This window comes from Cynara cardunculus, unplaced genomic scaffold, assembly GCF_001531365.2.
Source record: "Cynara cardunculus var. scolymus isolate 2C unplaced genomic scaffold, CcrdV1 Un_Scaffold_1484, whole genome shotgun sequence".
Classification (NCBI taxonomy): Eukaryota; Viridiplantae; Streptophyta; class Magnoliopsida; order Asterales; family Asteraceae; genus Cynara; species Cynara cardunculus.
This window is the reverse complement of record NW_020200777.1, coordinates 52,159-67,520: the sequence shown is the minus strand read 5'-3', so window position 1 is coordinate 67,520 and position 15,362 is coordinate 52,159. Positions and strand designations below refer to the sequence as shown.

Sequence of the window (15,362 nt, the reverse complement as noted above, 5' to 3'; positions counted from 1 at the left end):
CATTCTTCTTGTAGGTTTATGTCATGTTCACATTTTAATTACAAGGGTATTTCAGTAAATTGATTTGATATGTAACTCCCAAACAATTAATGGGGAGTTACAAATCATCAAATCTCAAAAAATATGCATTTATAATATTAATATTTTTTTTAATATTGATATTCCATGTTTATTGTTTTATCAGTTTTTAATTCGCATAGAAAACACGGTAGTAAATTTTTTTGGTATCAATCAAGCTAATATGGATAAACGCAATGGAATATAAATCGACAACAATGATAAGATTAAAATGGTTTATGATGACAATCGGAGTTCGAGGTCTGAAATTGAAGAAATTAACCAAAGCGAATGTCTTGGTAATAGATTTTTATTTTTTTTAGATTCGTTTTAATCGAAATTATATTCATTACGATGTGTTGTGTTTTTTATAATTCATCTTGTATTGATAGCTTTTTTTTTAATTACTAAAATACGTACCTAAATCACATGTTCAAATGGAAGTACATGCACGACCCATTTTCATATTGTCATATTACCGACTTTTATGAATCATGAACCATTGTGTTCATGTTACGTCTATCATATGAACACAAATGTTATTTTTTAAGTTTGATACCAAATCTTTATATTTGTGTAAGTGTTTGCACCCGGTGTTCATAGCATTGGGGTTATGTGTTCATATATTTTATATGATATGAACAAGGGGTGAACACGATATGAACAAGGGGTGAACAACCATATAAGATCAGAAACATATATGAACAAGGGGTGAACCTTAAACGGTGTGGATGCAATGCATATATAAAACTTCAATTGACAAATGATCGCTCATGAATGTGTTTATAATGATAAAACTATTGTTCACAAGCTGTTCATATCGTGTTCATACCTTTTTTTTTATTTCCTTTTGTATAACAGTTTTTCTTATTATATTCATATTATGTTCATAAATACTATGCAGTTCAAGTTCATATATATGTCAAATTTTTGTTTGTATTTGACACAATGGTTCATATATATATATATATATATATATAGTTGTGTTCATATGGTTCTTACATTAACAAAAATAAATTAACAAAAAAATCATAMAATTTTTTATATTGTAACTCCCAATTAATTAATGATATGRRAGTTACATAATTTTTTTTTACCTAAATACCCTTTTCAACTTTGTTCACTTATCTTTATGAAATTTTAAATTAAAAAAATAAGTTTTTATCATGATTAATCACAACCGTTTATTGAAAGATTGAATGGTTAAGATCGGTTAACAAAGTTAACACAAAAACTTTGGTTAACATTTGAACTTGATCCTTATATATATATATATATATATATATATATATATATATATGAAAGTTATATATACATTAAATTACAATTACATATAAAGTTGCTAGGTTTGTAAAGTGAACTTTTATGAACACTTTTTGTCTTATTTATTTATTTAATTGGAGTATTATAAATGGCGCTTTTTAGTATTATAATACATGCTTAACAACGTAGGATCTTATCTACCTACAACACATTATATTAATATCCTCTTTCAAGTAATTCATCATCTTCCAATTAATTGGGCCCCTTTACCTTTTTTACCATCAATAATATCATCTCTCATTTTTAAATTTTATTATATCATAGATTTTCTTTTTATTAATTTACATCTACACTTTAACATCATAATTAACCATATATAAATAATGTTTTTTTATAAAATATATTTTTAGAATTTAAGAGGTCCTTTACCCAAACGCCTATCCTGTAGTTAGTTACCATGTAAGATTATAATCTATCAAAATGATATCGTATGCACCAACTTTTCTGGTAAGCGTTTACCAGTTAAATATCATCATCCTTACTTATTGAGTAAGAATATCGATCTTTTTTTTTATTAACCTGGATATTCAACTCACTATGCGAGCCAACTAATCCCAGAGCGACCACCCACTTCGCGGGTAGCCCGAAGTCACCGGATTTGAACCTCCGTGGCCACAGGGGGATTTTTGTTCTTCCTTGGATTCGAACCTGTGACCTCCAGACACCTTTGATCTTTGAAGCCCAAGCTCAAACCAATCAGGCACAATCCTTGATATTGCTCTTATCAGGTAAAATTTTCGGTCATTGTTATGTTCATCTAGTAAGATAAGTGACTTGATAAGCGCTTAGCAGATAAGCGTATCGTAAACGAACCCTAAATTTTTGTTAGTCGCCATCTTCCTTTTGTTCGTTTGATTTATGTTTGTTTCTACTTTTATTTTATTTATTATTCATTTCATACAATCTATAATTTTAATACATGTGTTACAGTCGGTATTATGCTCTCCCTTTTGTTTTAATATATTTGTTGCTTTTATTAAAAAAAAGTCCTAGAGTTTCAAGATGGTTTACTTATTTATTTACAAGTAAATTGTATTAAAAAATAATGTACTTTAACTTGATTTTTATTTTGGGTAACGTACTTTCAAAACTTCTATTTTGATACTTAAGATGTAAAGTTTTAAACATTTAAATACCCTTGTAACCGGTTGAAGACTAATTTTAGATTAAAAAAAAATTAATGTCACTAACCACGTCAGCAAATAATACTGAGTTGGATACTACATACTCGTCACATTAGCATTATAACCGGTTAATGCTTCAAGCGTTTACCCGAATACTTAAACGTTTAAAATTTTATATCTTAAGTACTAAAATAAAAATTTTGAAAGCACGTTACCCAAAATAAAAATCAAGTTAAAGTATATTATTTTTTTCATGCAATTTGCCCTTTATTTATCGATAAAAATAAGTTAGATTAAGCATGAAATATATAAATAATAAATAGGTGACGTCACCATCACCCAAAATATTCAACAAAATAATTAGGGGAAAATAGAAATATTGAGTTGAATGACACCAATATGCATTTATGGAGCTTTATACATTTTTCAACTCCAAATCCACTCAAAACCCCTTTCAAGATTCGATTCATCCTTTCAAATATGATTTTATACCAAATACTTCAAATTAAATCAAAATAATAATAAAAAAACCCCTCACATTTAGAAAATTCTACCAAATTATAATAACCACAAATAAAAGAATGATTTGATGTCAAACGAATAAAATGGAACAAAACCAGATAAAATTTAAAAGTAAAACTATAAATAGAAGTAAGTAATCGGCTATATATTTATTCTTTAACAGTTTATTGAGTTTAATGGAACTTACAGCTTATTCGGTCAATTATAGATGATTGTTTGTTAGTGACTTAATGATATATAAAATAATTTATTAAGTAAGATTATAAGGGAAAACTTTATGCAGAAAATCAAGTTTTTTCAAGCCTACATCTCATAATTAAAAAACATATTCATTCCTTATATGAAAAAATTCTTAAAAAAACCTTTTAAATTTATTCACACATACAACTTTTTTCATGCATAACAGAAAAACCAACCAAACAATCCTATTCATTTTTAATAAATGGAATAAAAATAATGTTTAATAAATTAATTAAAAATGGAGAAAAATCTTAAATTAAATCGAAATGAAAATATTTTTTTTTCTTTTTAATTCACTTCCTTATGTTTCATCTTTAAATTAGAATATCGTAAATCCTCATTGTCATTAACTACAAGGGTGGTGTTTGATTGGTTTGAGTTTGCCTCCAAATGTCAAAAGTACCAGGCAGTTTCAGGTTCAAATCCAAGGAGAAATAAAAATCCTCTTTTGGCCACGGAAGTTCAAATGCGGTGACTCCGGGCTATCTTGGGATTAGTCGGCTCGCATAGCGGATTGGATATCCAAGTTAATAAAAAAAATCCTCATTATAATTAAAAAAAAACATTGTTTTTATTAGTGGTGTACATCGGTTGAAATTTAATGGATTTAGGTGGATCTGATTCAATCATCCATTGGATGTTGGATTTTTGTCTTCCGATCCATCCAATTAACATTGGACATCCGATCCGATCTAATTCAATCCAATCATCAATTGAATTGGATCGGGTCGGTTCTATCCATTGGATGTTTCTATGGTTAATCTATTAGATTGAGTTGGATTCATCCAATCTTCTGATCTAATACTTAACCAACTAATTCACTATTTCAACCAATGATTCATATATTTTCTTAAGTTATTAGAAAACAATGTATGCAAATATCAACAAAAAAGAATAATATCGTAAAATGTTAATAATTACATATACTTATTAATTGTATGGTCAATTCGGATCGTATATGTTTTATTGAATGTTGGACTGTCATTCAAGAACCGTCATATCCGATTTGGACGCTGAAATTTTTGATCTGATCTGATCCGATGGCAATTAGATATCCGATAATAGTCGGTCGGTTTAAATTGGATCATATGACTTTCTATACACCGGTAGTTTTTGTAAATAATTAATATAATTATGGAAAATATAAATATGCAAATAAAATGAGATTCCGATTTTAATAAATAATTGAAAGAAAAGAATATTAAGTTGGCGGAGGGTTTTGGCAATTTGTATGCTAGAAGGGCTTTTTCGTCCTTTTCTCATTCTTTACCTTGGATACCGACGCCAATGCCCTACACCTTTCATGTACTACCGACCAATCTCTCTCTCTCTCTCTCTCTAAATAATAAGAAAAAAATAAATAAGATTATATCTGAAGAAACCGGATCGATGTTAAAAAGCACAAATCACATGTGATTTTATAGTAAAATCAGATATAATATAACACGTCTTGTTGATGAGGTAGTCTTATCAGTGCGTGGGTGAGTTTCACGTGACCTTGGTCACGTTGCACAGTCACTCATGTTTTTATGTTAATTGTGGATGTTTGAGTCAACTTATACGCACCTCGATTAATCTTAGAGATCCCGAAGAACAACCCAGAAAATCTTCAATAGTCTTGCAAGACTCCAACATGTGACCTCTGAATATAACCCCCAAAGATCCAAAACTACCAGTTAAGCTAACCCGTTTTGGTGTGTTGTATCACATACAATTTTACTTATTACTTTATTCAATCTTCAACGAATTCGTGTCCTACTCTCCACGTACAGGAACGGGACTACGGAAGTAAGAATTGAATTGGATTTCAGTTAAAAATAAGAGTTATGGTGATAAGATGAGAACAAAACATTCATATATATATATATATATATTCAACTATCTTTATTTATCTAATTTTTATCATCATGACTGAAACTTTAAAAATTCATACACATGAAAATTCACAAAAATGAAGACAATTTAAAAATACAGATAGATGAATATAATTAAACATATGCAAATATAATTGAAAATACTAAAATTAAATTAAAAAATCAACTCATCCAAAAAAAATAAAAAATATTATCAAGGATTTTCCTGAGAATGACATCATTTTGTTTGAAAAGCAAAACCTTAATTTTGGCAAATATTTGTTTATTAATGAAATTGGCAAATATTTCTACCATCAATAAATCCAACACCACCCACTTCATAATTAACCCAATGGGTCCATTTATTTTTACAACCAATTTCATATATATATTTTTTAATTAAAAATCCAAATCATAGGAGGGCTTTTTGGTAATTTCACAGTTAGGAGCAACTACCAAACAGTAGAGTATTGGCAAGTGGAGGGACAAAAGGAGACACATGTCATTTTCACAAAAACCCAATCCCTTATTCCTCATTTCTCATTCTTCTTTATATATACCATTTGTTTTTGGTATTTCATATAATAACTATATAAAAACACCCAACTTTAATTCTCTCTCCCTCATTCTCTCTCTGTCTCTCTCTCTCATTCTCTCTCTCTCTCTCATATAGTAAAGATAGTTAAGATGAGAATCGTAAGAAAGAATCTGGATGCTTGATCATCTTTAATCTTAAACATATCCGTAAATCGCTCTTGATATAAGAATTAATGGGATGCATCTCAATGCATCTTATCCCAGTGCATATCATCCTACAGTGTATCCAAGGTGGTTACTGTTTTCACCTTAACTCTTTTTCACACCAAAATTCAACCCTATTTGTATTCATAATCATTTGCTAACGTCTTAATTCATATACAACATATAAACCGATCTCGATTATCCATCTAAGCTAATCATTATGTGGTTTCATAAAATTTTGATTGTTTCCTATTCTAAAACGTTAAACATAATTAATTGATTTTTTAATTATTTTTCATAAATATCTTAATCATAAAAAATAAATGTAATCATTTTTGTAAATAACATAAAAGGTTTTACAAATAGTTGATTTCACTTCTGATTGATAAAGTTGTGGTAAATTTTGAAATCTGAATCAATAAGACTGTTTATTTTTGTAAACTGATAAATGTCTGAATTTGTTTAAATTGTCTATTTTCGTATCCATCAGAAAATAATAGTGTTGGATTTATAGCTAATTTCTACAATTTCACATATTTATTCATCATCATCATCATCACGAATTACATCTAAATTATATAACCAACATTCATTTTAACAAAAATATGTCATTAACGATATTTAACACATTTAAATTCTATTAAAATACATCAGAGAGAGATGTGATAATCAATTTAGTAAGGAGCGATCAAGAGAAATGTTCAATTAAAGTTAATTGATTGATAAACGTCGTTGTTGAGGACAATAAGAGATTGGTCTACCTCTTACCAGATAAGAGAACAATAAATATATGCGCCTCTAAAAAATTGAAAAAAACAACGGTCTGAATGACTCTACCTCTTAAGGAGTTACATATAAGAGGTTGATAAAAGTTTTTTTTTCAAAAAACAAACAAAACCTAAATATATAAGATTGTGAGAAATTGTGATATCATTTGATTATAAAAAACAAAGATATAGATACTTTCACAAAATAATATTTTGTGTGTTGATTAGTTTTTACGCTTTTCATACTGAGGTTATGGGTTCAAACTTTTGTTGCAATTTTTTAAAAACATTACAAATCTGAAATTAAAAGATAAAAACTAAAAAAATGACACAAACAGGATTCAAATCCGTGCCTTGGATGGTAGAAAATCCATGCAAAACAATCCTACCAAGGGAAAAATGTCACTATTATAATTTCAAAATGATACGGTAACACCTTTCACAACTCTATTTTTTACACTATGAAGGAGGAACAAGACAGTGACGATGTGCCACCGTATTTATTAATATGGGTCCGCCCCTTGTTTTATCTTTTTGTGAGAATTATGTTAATCACCTTATAGGGCTAAAATGTTTTTTGTTGTTTGATTGAATCCTTATAAAAACGTGGTAACAGGGATATAAATAAACATAAATCGTGCTGACATCGACTTAAGTGAAAACTAACCTTAACATGTAAACTTTAACAACAAAAAAATACTGAAACTTCACATATATTTAACAAATCTGAACAAAGATGAGCCAACCACGATCGGCTTTAACGAATCAAGGGTTCAAACCTCACCAAAAAATGATAAGGGTATGTGGATTTATCTGTTCTATTTGTTGTATATAAATATTATATAATTCAAAAAGACATGAAAACTATCATATTAACGTAAGTTTATATACCCAATTATAAAAAACCAAAATGCCGCAGTACATTCTATCTCACAAAATGACGTGTGATCGTCGTCGATCAAAAGTGATCGATGGTTGTAATTGAGGTATCACAATTCTCACCAAAAAGAGGATTTTTAGTAGAGAGAGAGAGAGAGAGAGAGAGAGAGAGGAAATTAAAAACTGATGAACGTTGATAACTACTCATTTATATGACATGCATATAGACATGTAAGTAATTGAAAATGTTCCCTAATTAACGTTTTTTTGTATTCACATGTGCATATCATATATATGAATGACTATTAAAGTGTTTCTCAGTTTTATCTTTTACGATTTCCCCTAAACCTAACCATATATATCTATGCTATATTATAAAGCATTTGACAAAAACTATTAAAACCATTTTTATGCATGAAATATTGTATATTTATGCATATTATTTAAAATTTAAGATTACAAGTAAATTATGCACAAGTACAACTTATTAAAACTCCATGTTTGAATTCGTGTAACTAACTGCGAATAAACATAATCAAATATAAGATAAACATCTCATTTTAAAATATAAAAAATCTAAAATATCATCAAGATAATTATCGAGTTCTAACAAAATAATTAATTATTATATTTATAAGAAAATTATATTATTAAACCAAATATAAATTATTTCGTTATTGAACATAAATTAAATTATAATAAAAAAATTAAATTAAAAATTATACAAAAAATAAGATTTTTAAATAGTTAATTTGATATCAATATCGTTATACTTTTGTCAAAATTTTATGATATCTTCAAATTTATATTTTATTCAAAAATAAAAACATAATCGTTTTTCTAAAATCATATAAGACCATACTATAATATCGACTGAGATTAATAATAAAATAATATATTAAAATCAAGATGTATCTCACTATATTATGCAAGTAATCTTCTAATAGTAATTTAACATATAAACTTAAATGGTTGAAAATCTTGTAAAATACTTATAAAATTAAAAACAAAAAAAAAGACATAAAATATTGACGGATCAAATTCGATCCCAACATATTTATTGATTTTTTGCTGGTTAAAAAAATATAAATAAAGAAAATAAAATAACAATAATAATGGTGCTTCCTATGCATCAATCGTTTGTACCGTACAACTAACTCATGCTCTTTTAGACACGATTCTGTTGCTGGCCCTTTTCCCATCGTCGTTAATCCCCCACGGACTCCATTACCACCACCTTCACCTCTTCACCTACACACACACACACACACTCTCTCTCTCTCTCCCTCTCTCTCTCTCTCTCTCTCTCTCTCAATATTCAACTTCAAGCACTAAACAACTTTCTTGAATTACACCCACCAAGTGTTCATATTCTTCTTCTTCTGCAATTTCAAACACAAACACAGAGAAACTCACACTTTTTTGTTTCTTTCTCGCTATCTCTTTACTGGGTTTTGAAAATGGGAAGCAGAATCCCATCGCACCAGCTCAGCAATGGACTATACGTGTCGGGTCGACCCGAACAGCTCAAGGAACGACAACCCACACTCGGGTCACGAGCCATACCCTACACCGGTGGCGATGTCAAGAAGTCAGGTGAGCTCGGAAAAATGTTCGATATTCCAGTTTCAGACCGCCCACCTCCGGTTCTTAAGCTTAATCGTGCATCATCTTCTTCACAACACAGTAGTAGCGGATCCCTTAGATCCGGCCCGAATTCCGGGTCCGGTCCCATCCCTAAACGAACTTCCGGGTCTGGACCTATGGCGGTTCCGACGGGTTTACTTCTAACTTCCGGTCCACTTGGATCGAACGTTGGCCGGAGATCCGGTCAGTTGGAGCCACCGGCGGTGAGTTCGAAAGGGAAGACAATTTACGGTTCGGCGGTGACGACGTTAGGGTATGATGACATAAAGTTAGGGTTTAAGGTATCCAAAAAGCTAATGTGGATGTTTTTGGTGATGGCGGTGATTGGTTTAATGGTGGGTACCTTTTTAATGGTGGCGGTGAAGAAGCCTCTGATTCTGGTGGCGGTGGTGGCAGTTTTGATACTCGCCGGCGTCGTAATTTTATGGAATTGTGCTTTTAAGAAGAGAAGATTGCTGTCGTTTTTACGAAAATACCCCGACGCAGAGCTTAGAGGCGCCATTGATGGCCAATTCGTCAAAGTTACTGGGGTAATTTCTTCTTATCCATTGTATTCAATTCATTGAAATTAGCAAGAATTTCTGCAGTTGATCATCGGAAAGTGATTCAAAGAACACCCTTTATAGAAAGTACGACTAAATTAGCATAATGTAAAATGCCCACACCGACACAAAAAGATGTACACAAACCCAGATTCCACAAATTATTACATCTCATCTTTAATTTCTAATTGAATTTGTCGAGGGAAATTGACCTAAATGGGTCATGTTCGCAAACTATCGACAGTGACATTTGGGTAAAACCGGGAGAGAAATGACTAGGAGACCGATTACATCGAGAGAAATGACTGATTTGATTTCGGTCAATTTCCCATTTGTAGATTGTGTTAGATGGGTCAATCCACTTGTTATATTAAAAATTGATAGCTATGATTGCTATTTGCTACTTCCTATAGATAGTATTTGTATTTGATGGTAGATTATAAAGATCGAATATATAACCTATTTGGTATACCTATATTTTAATCAATTATTGCTGTGTTTCATCTGATTGCGTATGGGCTAATGGTGTCAGGGCTGAATGAAAAAGCTTCTACTTTCTAATTAAGAACATTATTTGCAGATTTGACAAATTCGTTAGTTCTTTGCTTTTCATATCTTTCTTTTTGTTCTTAATAAAATTTCTTGCTGGCATTCAAAAAAATAGTTAATACTTACAGGTTTTGATTTCAGGGATAAGTTTTTTTCTTTTGGGTTTTGATTGTACGGTTCTTAAGATAACGATGCATGCTGCAAGTTACAACGGTTTCTTGATCACAAGAATCGGGTAAAAGGCGTTTTGATAAGTAAACAGTGATGAAAATATTTGCTTTTTAAAGAGGTTCAAGGATGGTATATATCTTTTAGGTGGCTTCTAATCTTGTGGGGAGTAGAAAAGTATTGTATTCTCTTGAGGGTCCTCCGTTATGTAGCTTCTTGGTAACTAACTAACTAACTACGTTTTCTTTTGAATCTTGTTTTAGTCTCGCAAACCCTTTATAGATTCTCAGCTCGATGAACGGTTTTATCTTTTGGAAGTGTCATTGTGGGACTATGTGCTTGTTGATACGAGCTATAGGGGAGGAAATCTTTTTTGATTTGGCTTTTTAACATTTTTCGTTATGTGGGTCTTGTTTATATGGTGTTAGAAGAAACGAAGATGTGATTTTGGATCGGAATTACTTGATGTGGGACCCACAAATTGAAGACGGAGGGAGCTTATATAAACAAGTAGAACCCTAATCTTGGTATGTTTGGTATACTGACGGGAGTGAGGGAGGCAGGTGAAAGAATTGTGGAAGGTTTTTAGGGTTTTAATTTGACAAGGGTGGTTTTAGTAATTTACCACTCTTGTCTTGATCTCTTTTATTTTTGTTCCACCTATTTTGGTGGGACAGAAAAAATTGAATTTTTTGTCCCACTCAGGCTGTCCCAGTCTAATGTCGCACCAAAAATGGGACAACAAGTTTGTGTGCTGTCTTGTCCCACGAACCAAATGCGCCCTTAATAGACTATGATATCATCTTGTGTATGTCTATGCCCAGAACCAACATTTGGTGTTTAACGTTTTTCGTTCTGGGGGTTTTGTTTGCAGGTTGTCACATGTGGTAGTATTCCTCTTGAATCATCGTTCCAGAAAGTACCGAGGTGCGTTTACGTTTCTACGGAATTGCATGAATACAAAGGATGGGGTGGGAAATCGGCAAATCCTAATCACCACTGTTTCTCCTGGGGATGCCGGAATTCCGAGGTTAGTCTGTCCCATCACAGACCTAGCTAACATCTACAACATTTATCCTCTTGAGTTTCATAATCGGCAAAAGCCGCAATGCTACTTCGGTTTTTTCTTATTTTGTTTTATCTTTTCTTTGTTTTCCTATTCTGCAGAAATACGTAGCGGATTTTTACATATCGGACTTCCAATCTGGGCTACGGGCCGTGGTGAAAGCAGGTGCTGGAGCCAAAGTAGCGCCTTTTGTTAAAGAAACCACGGTGGTGGATATAACCAAGGAAAACCGAGAATCGTCTCCAACCTTTATGAGCTGGCTTGCAGATCGCAGCCTGTCATGTGATGATCGTGTTATGCGTCTTAAAGAAGGGTACGTTACTTGAACACACTTGAGTTTTTATTCATTATGCATGATGATAACCCTTGAGCATAAGGGGCTGTGTGGTTGCTTTTCATCAACTCTTATATGAATAAAGTTTGTGTAGATTAATATGTTTGTATGGATTGGGAAGGTTTTTGTTTGGGAGGGTTTTTTCGTGGATGGAATGAGCATGTCTTTAATTGGAAAGGGCAGGTTTTAAAAAAAACTTGGCTTTCTGCATCCCCCGGAAGCGAAGTCCCTTTCTATAGCATTAAGCCACTACCAAACAATCATATATAACTGACCAAATAAGCTGTGAGTTCCATTAAACTCATTAAGCTGCTAAGAAACAGACTCTAAGTGTTCCTTTTTAAGTATATAATATTTATATACGGAAAATACTTGCACAAATTCCTGATCTATGGAGGAGGTTTGAACCCGGGAGGCTAGGATTTACTGGTAATCTGGATACCACTGTGCCAACGGGCTTGTCTAGATACAAAACGAGAAAAGGATACGGTTTAGTGGGTGTGTGTTTTGTCTGAGAGAAAGGGGTGCCTGATTATGTACAACAAATTTGATTGGTTTGTTGTATATGCCAACAGATAAAAGTGGTACGTCGTTCTAATGAATATTGTATAACGAAATATTCATTAAAACTATTTGTACAACAAACTAATCAAATTTGTTGTAAATAACTAGGTGGGCTTTCTTTATGACCGTTCTTGGGTGTGTATCACTAGGAGAGATTTAATTATTTACTACAAATTTGATTAGTTTGTTTTATATGTCAGCAACATAATGCAATACAATGTTGTCGAGATAATATTTATTAGTAATGTAATAACAAATTCGGTCAGTTTTTTTTATAACAAATTCATGTGTTGAGCAAAAAGGTTGATTACCGACAACCGACCGGCCCCACATGGAAACCCTGCCCCCTAGGAACCACATGTGAGGAGGCATTTCAGAGCGGACTCAGCGACTTGAGGCTACAGGACGGGTTCAAGCCCGTCTCTTGCAGGTTGAACCTGTTGTGTAGTTGAGCAAAGTCTCTCCACCCTTTTGTGAATTGAGCTACTCGTGTGTTTGTATGAGAGAAAGAGACGCCAAATCGTTTATAACAAATTTGATTGGTTTGTTGTACATGCCAACATAAGAATGTGGTACAATCATCTTAGCCGTTGGTACACTAAATCAATCAAATTTGTTGTAAATAACTAGCTGACGTTCTTCTGAACTTTAGCGGGTACACGCTTGTCTCAAAGAAAGAGACCCGTAATGATTCACAACGAATTCGATTGGTTGTGTTGATGCCAAGGAGATAATGAAATACATTCTTATTATGTAGGAAATATTCATTACAACCATCGGTATAACATATAAATCAAATTTGTTGTAAATAATTATGTGTCGTTCTTTATGACCATTCGTGAAATAAAGCACGTAATGAACGAGATGTTTAACCGTTAACAATAAATTTGATTGGTTCGTCTTACATATTAACAAGATAATATGATACAACTGGTGTACCGAATAACTTGGCTAGACAAGCAAAAGTGAGGTAGGCAGGTTCTAGAAGTTAGGATTTTGATTTGACATGAGCATTTTTTGTAATTTACCAGTCTTGTTACATGTTCTTGATTATTGTTCCACCTATTTTGATGGGACAAAAAATGCCTTTTTCCCACTCGGTCCCATCTGTCCTAGTCTAATGTCACACCAAACATGAGCCACTAAGTTTTTGTTTTGTCATGTCTCGTTCTGTTCTTGGTACACACAAATAGTTGATTTACCGCAACCCAGGCAGGTAGCCGCTTCACCTGTCCCATCACTTATTTTTGTCGTTCTTTGTTACCATGTGCTTGTCTTTGTACTCTTGCACAAGCCAGGGTCTTCACGGAATAACCACTCTACTCTTTGTGGTAGAGGTTAGGTCCGTTTACATCTAAACCCGACACCCTACTTCCGATTGGTATTTACTGGGTTCGTTTGGTTTGGTTTCCGGAATACACCTATTTTCCAAATTGCTATACTTGTGGACCAAATATATTGCTTTTTTATAATCTTTTTATCGTCACTACGATCGTTAATGAATGACAGATACATTAAAGAAGGGAGTACCGTTAGCGTGATGGGGGTGATAAGGCGACACGATAATGTGCTCATGATCGTTCCACCGGCAGAGCCCGTGTCCACAGGCTGCCGATGGGGTTGCGGTCTTCTCCCAACCTACGTCGAAGGTCTTGTGTTGACTTGCGACGAAAGTCAAAATGCTGATGTCATACCTGTCTAAAGTTATTTCGCAATGTCAGCATCATCTTTCCGCTTTAAGAACGCTCCCCGTCGAAGTATATATATCGTGAGCTTATTCTAGAAGAAACAACGAAACTTGAAGCTCATTTTATGTAAAAAACTGGAAGCAAGAATTGCAATGAGAGGTTGAAGATGAAGATGAAGATGAAGAGAAGAAATCCCATCAAATATTATGGAATTTCAGCTAAGGTTTATGTATAGGTGTTGGAAATGAGTTAAATTATAAATATATATATGATTTGTGTATTGTATTGGCTTAGTTTTATGCATTTTCTTAATGATCATAATGCCCAAATACTTGGGAGATGAAAGGCTTCACCCGTTCTGTCCTGTCCAGTCTGCGTACCAAACACTACCTTAAAAGACTGCTTATAGATTAAACTTTGTTTTGATCCTAAATCTTGAGCATCGGGCGTGTCCTGAATTCGTTATAAGAAGCCTGAAGAATGGTCTAGTCAAGGTTCGGTTAAAACCCGAAGTGGCGCAAAGAGTAAAAAGACTGTATGCGTACTGTCTTCTACCTCAAAGAGTAAAATAACTGTTTATGGCATTGACTTACGTGTCTCAGTTAGGGCCGAATAAAAGCCTTGTTAGGATCCAACTATGGTGGAACAATAATTGTTGAGGACTAGGTGTTTTTGACTCGGGTTTTTCTGAAACTGTATATTGTTCGACTCAGATTGGCGTTTGGCAAATTGAATTGTGTATCGTTCGACTCAGATTGGTATTTGTCAATCGAGGTCGTTTAGGCTGATAAAGCTAGCTTTATACAACTCGGACTAAGCATGAGCGTATGTTTAGCGTCAAGAATGGTTTGTCGGCTGTTTCCATTTTTAGAGTGTATTTGGTATTTTTTCGATAAGATAAAACAAAACAAAAATTTATTATTCACTATATGTGGTGCAAAAACTTTTAACTTTAAAAATAATTATAAGATTGATAAATTTTTAAATTATTTATATCAAATAAAAAAACGTCTGCAATTTTACAAAAAACACGTTAAAATAACGGGTATTTGGAAATTAATTGTATTTAATAGAAATTTTGAATTTAGTAATGATTAAGAAATGAAGATGGTGGGCACACCAATTATTTTGACTTAGGAAAATAAGCGCATTTTTGCAATTCAAATTATACGCTCCATTACAATATTTTATTTTATTAGTTTAAATGATTTATATCTATACTATATTATAAAGCATTTGGCTAAAACTCTTAAACTCTTAAAAACTCTTAAACTCGTTCATCCCTATCCGATTTCATC

General features: G+C 32.5%; 1 protein-coding gene across 1 annotated transcript; it reads left to right on the top strand.

Moving 5' to 3' along the window:
- Positions 1-8,802: 8,802 nt before the first annotated feature.
- LOC112502471 (uncharacterized membrane protein At1g16860-like) lies at positions 8,803-14,378 on the top strand. The gene is made up of 4 exons (XM_025106383.1): positions 8,803-9,683; positions 11,287-11,442; positions 11,580-11,791; positions 13,886-14,378. Exons 1-4 carry the CDS (start codon positions 8,967-8,969, stop codon positions 14,076-14,078), a joined length of 1,278 nt encoding a protein of 425 aa, XP_024962151.1. The 5' UTR covers positions 8,803-8,966; the 3' UTR covers positions 14,079-14,378.
- The last annotated feature ends 984 nt before the right edge of the window (positions 14,379-15,362 follow it).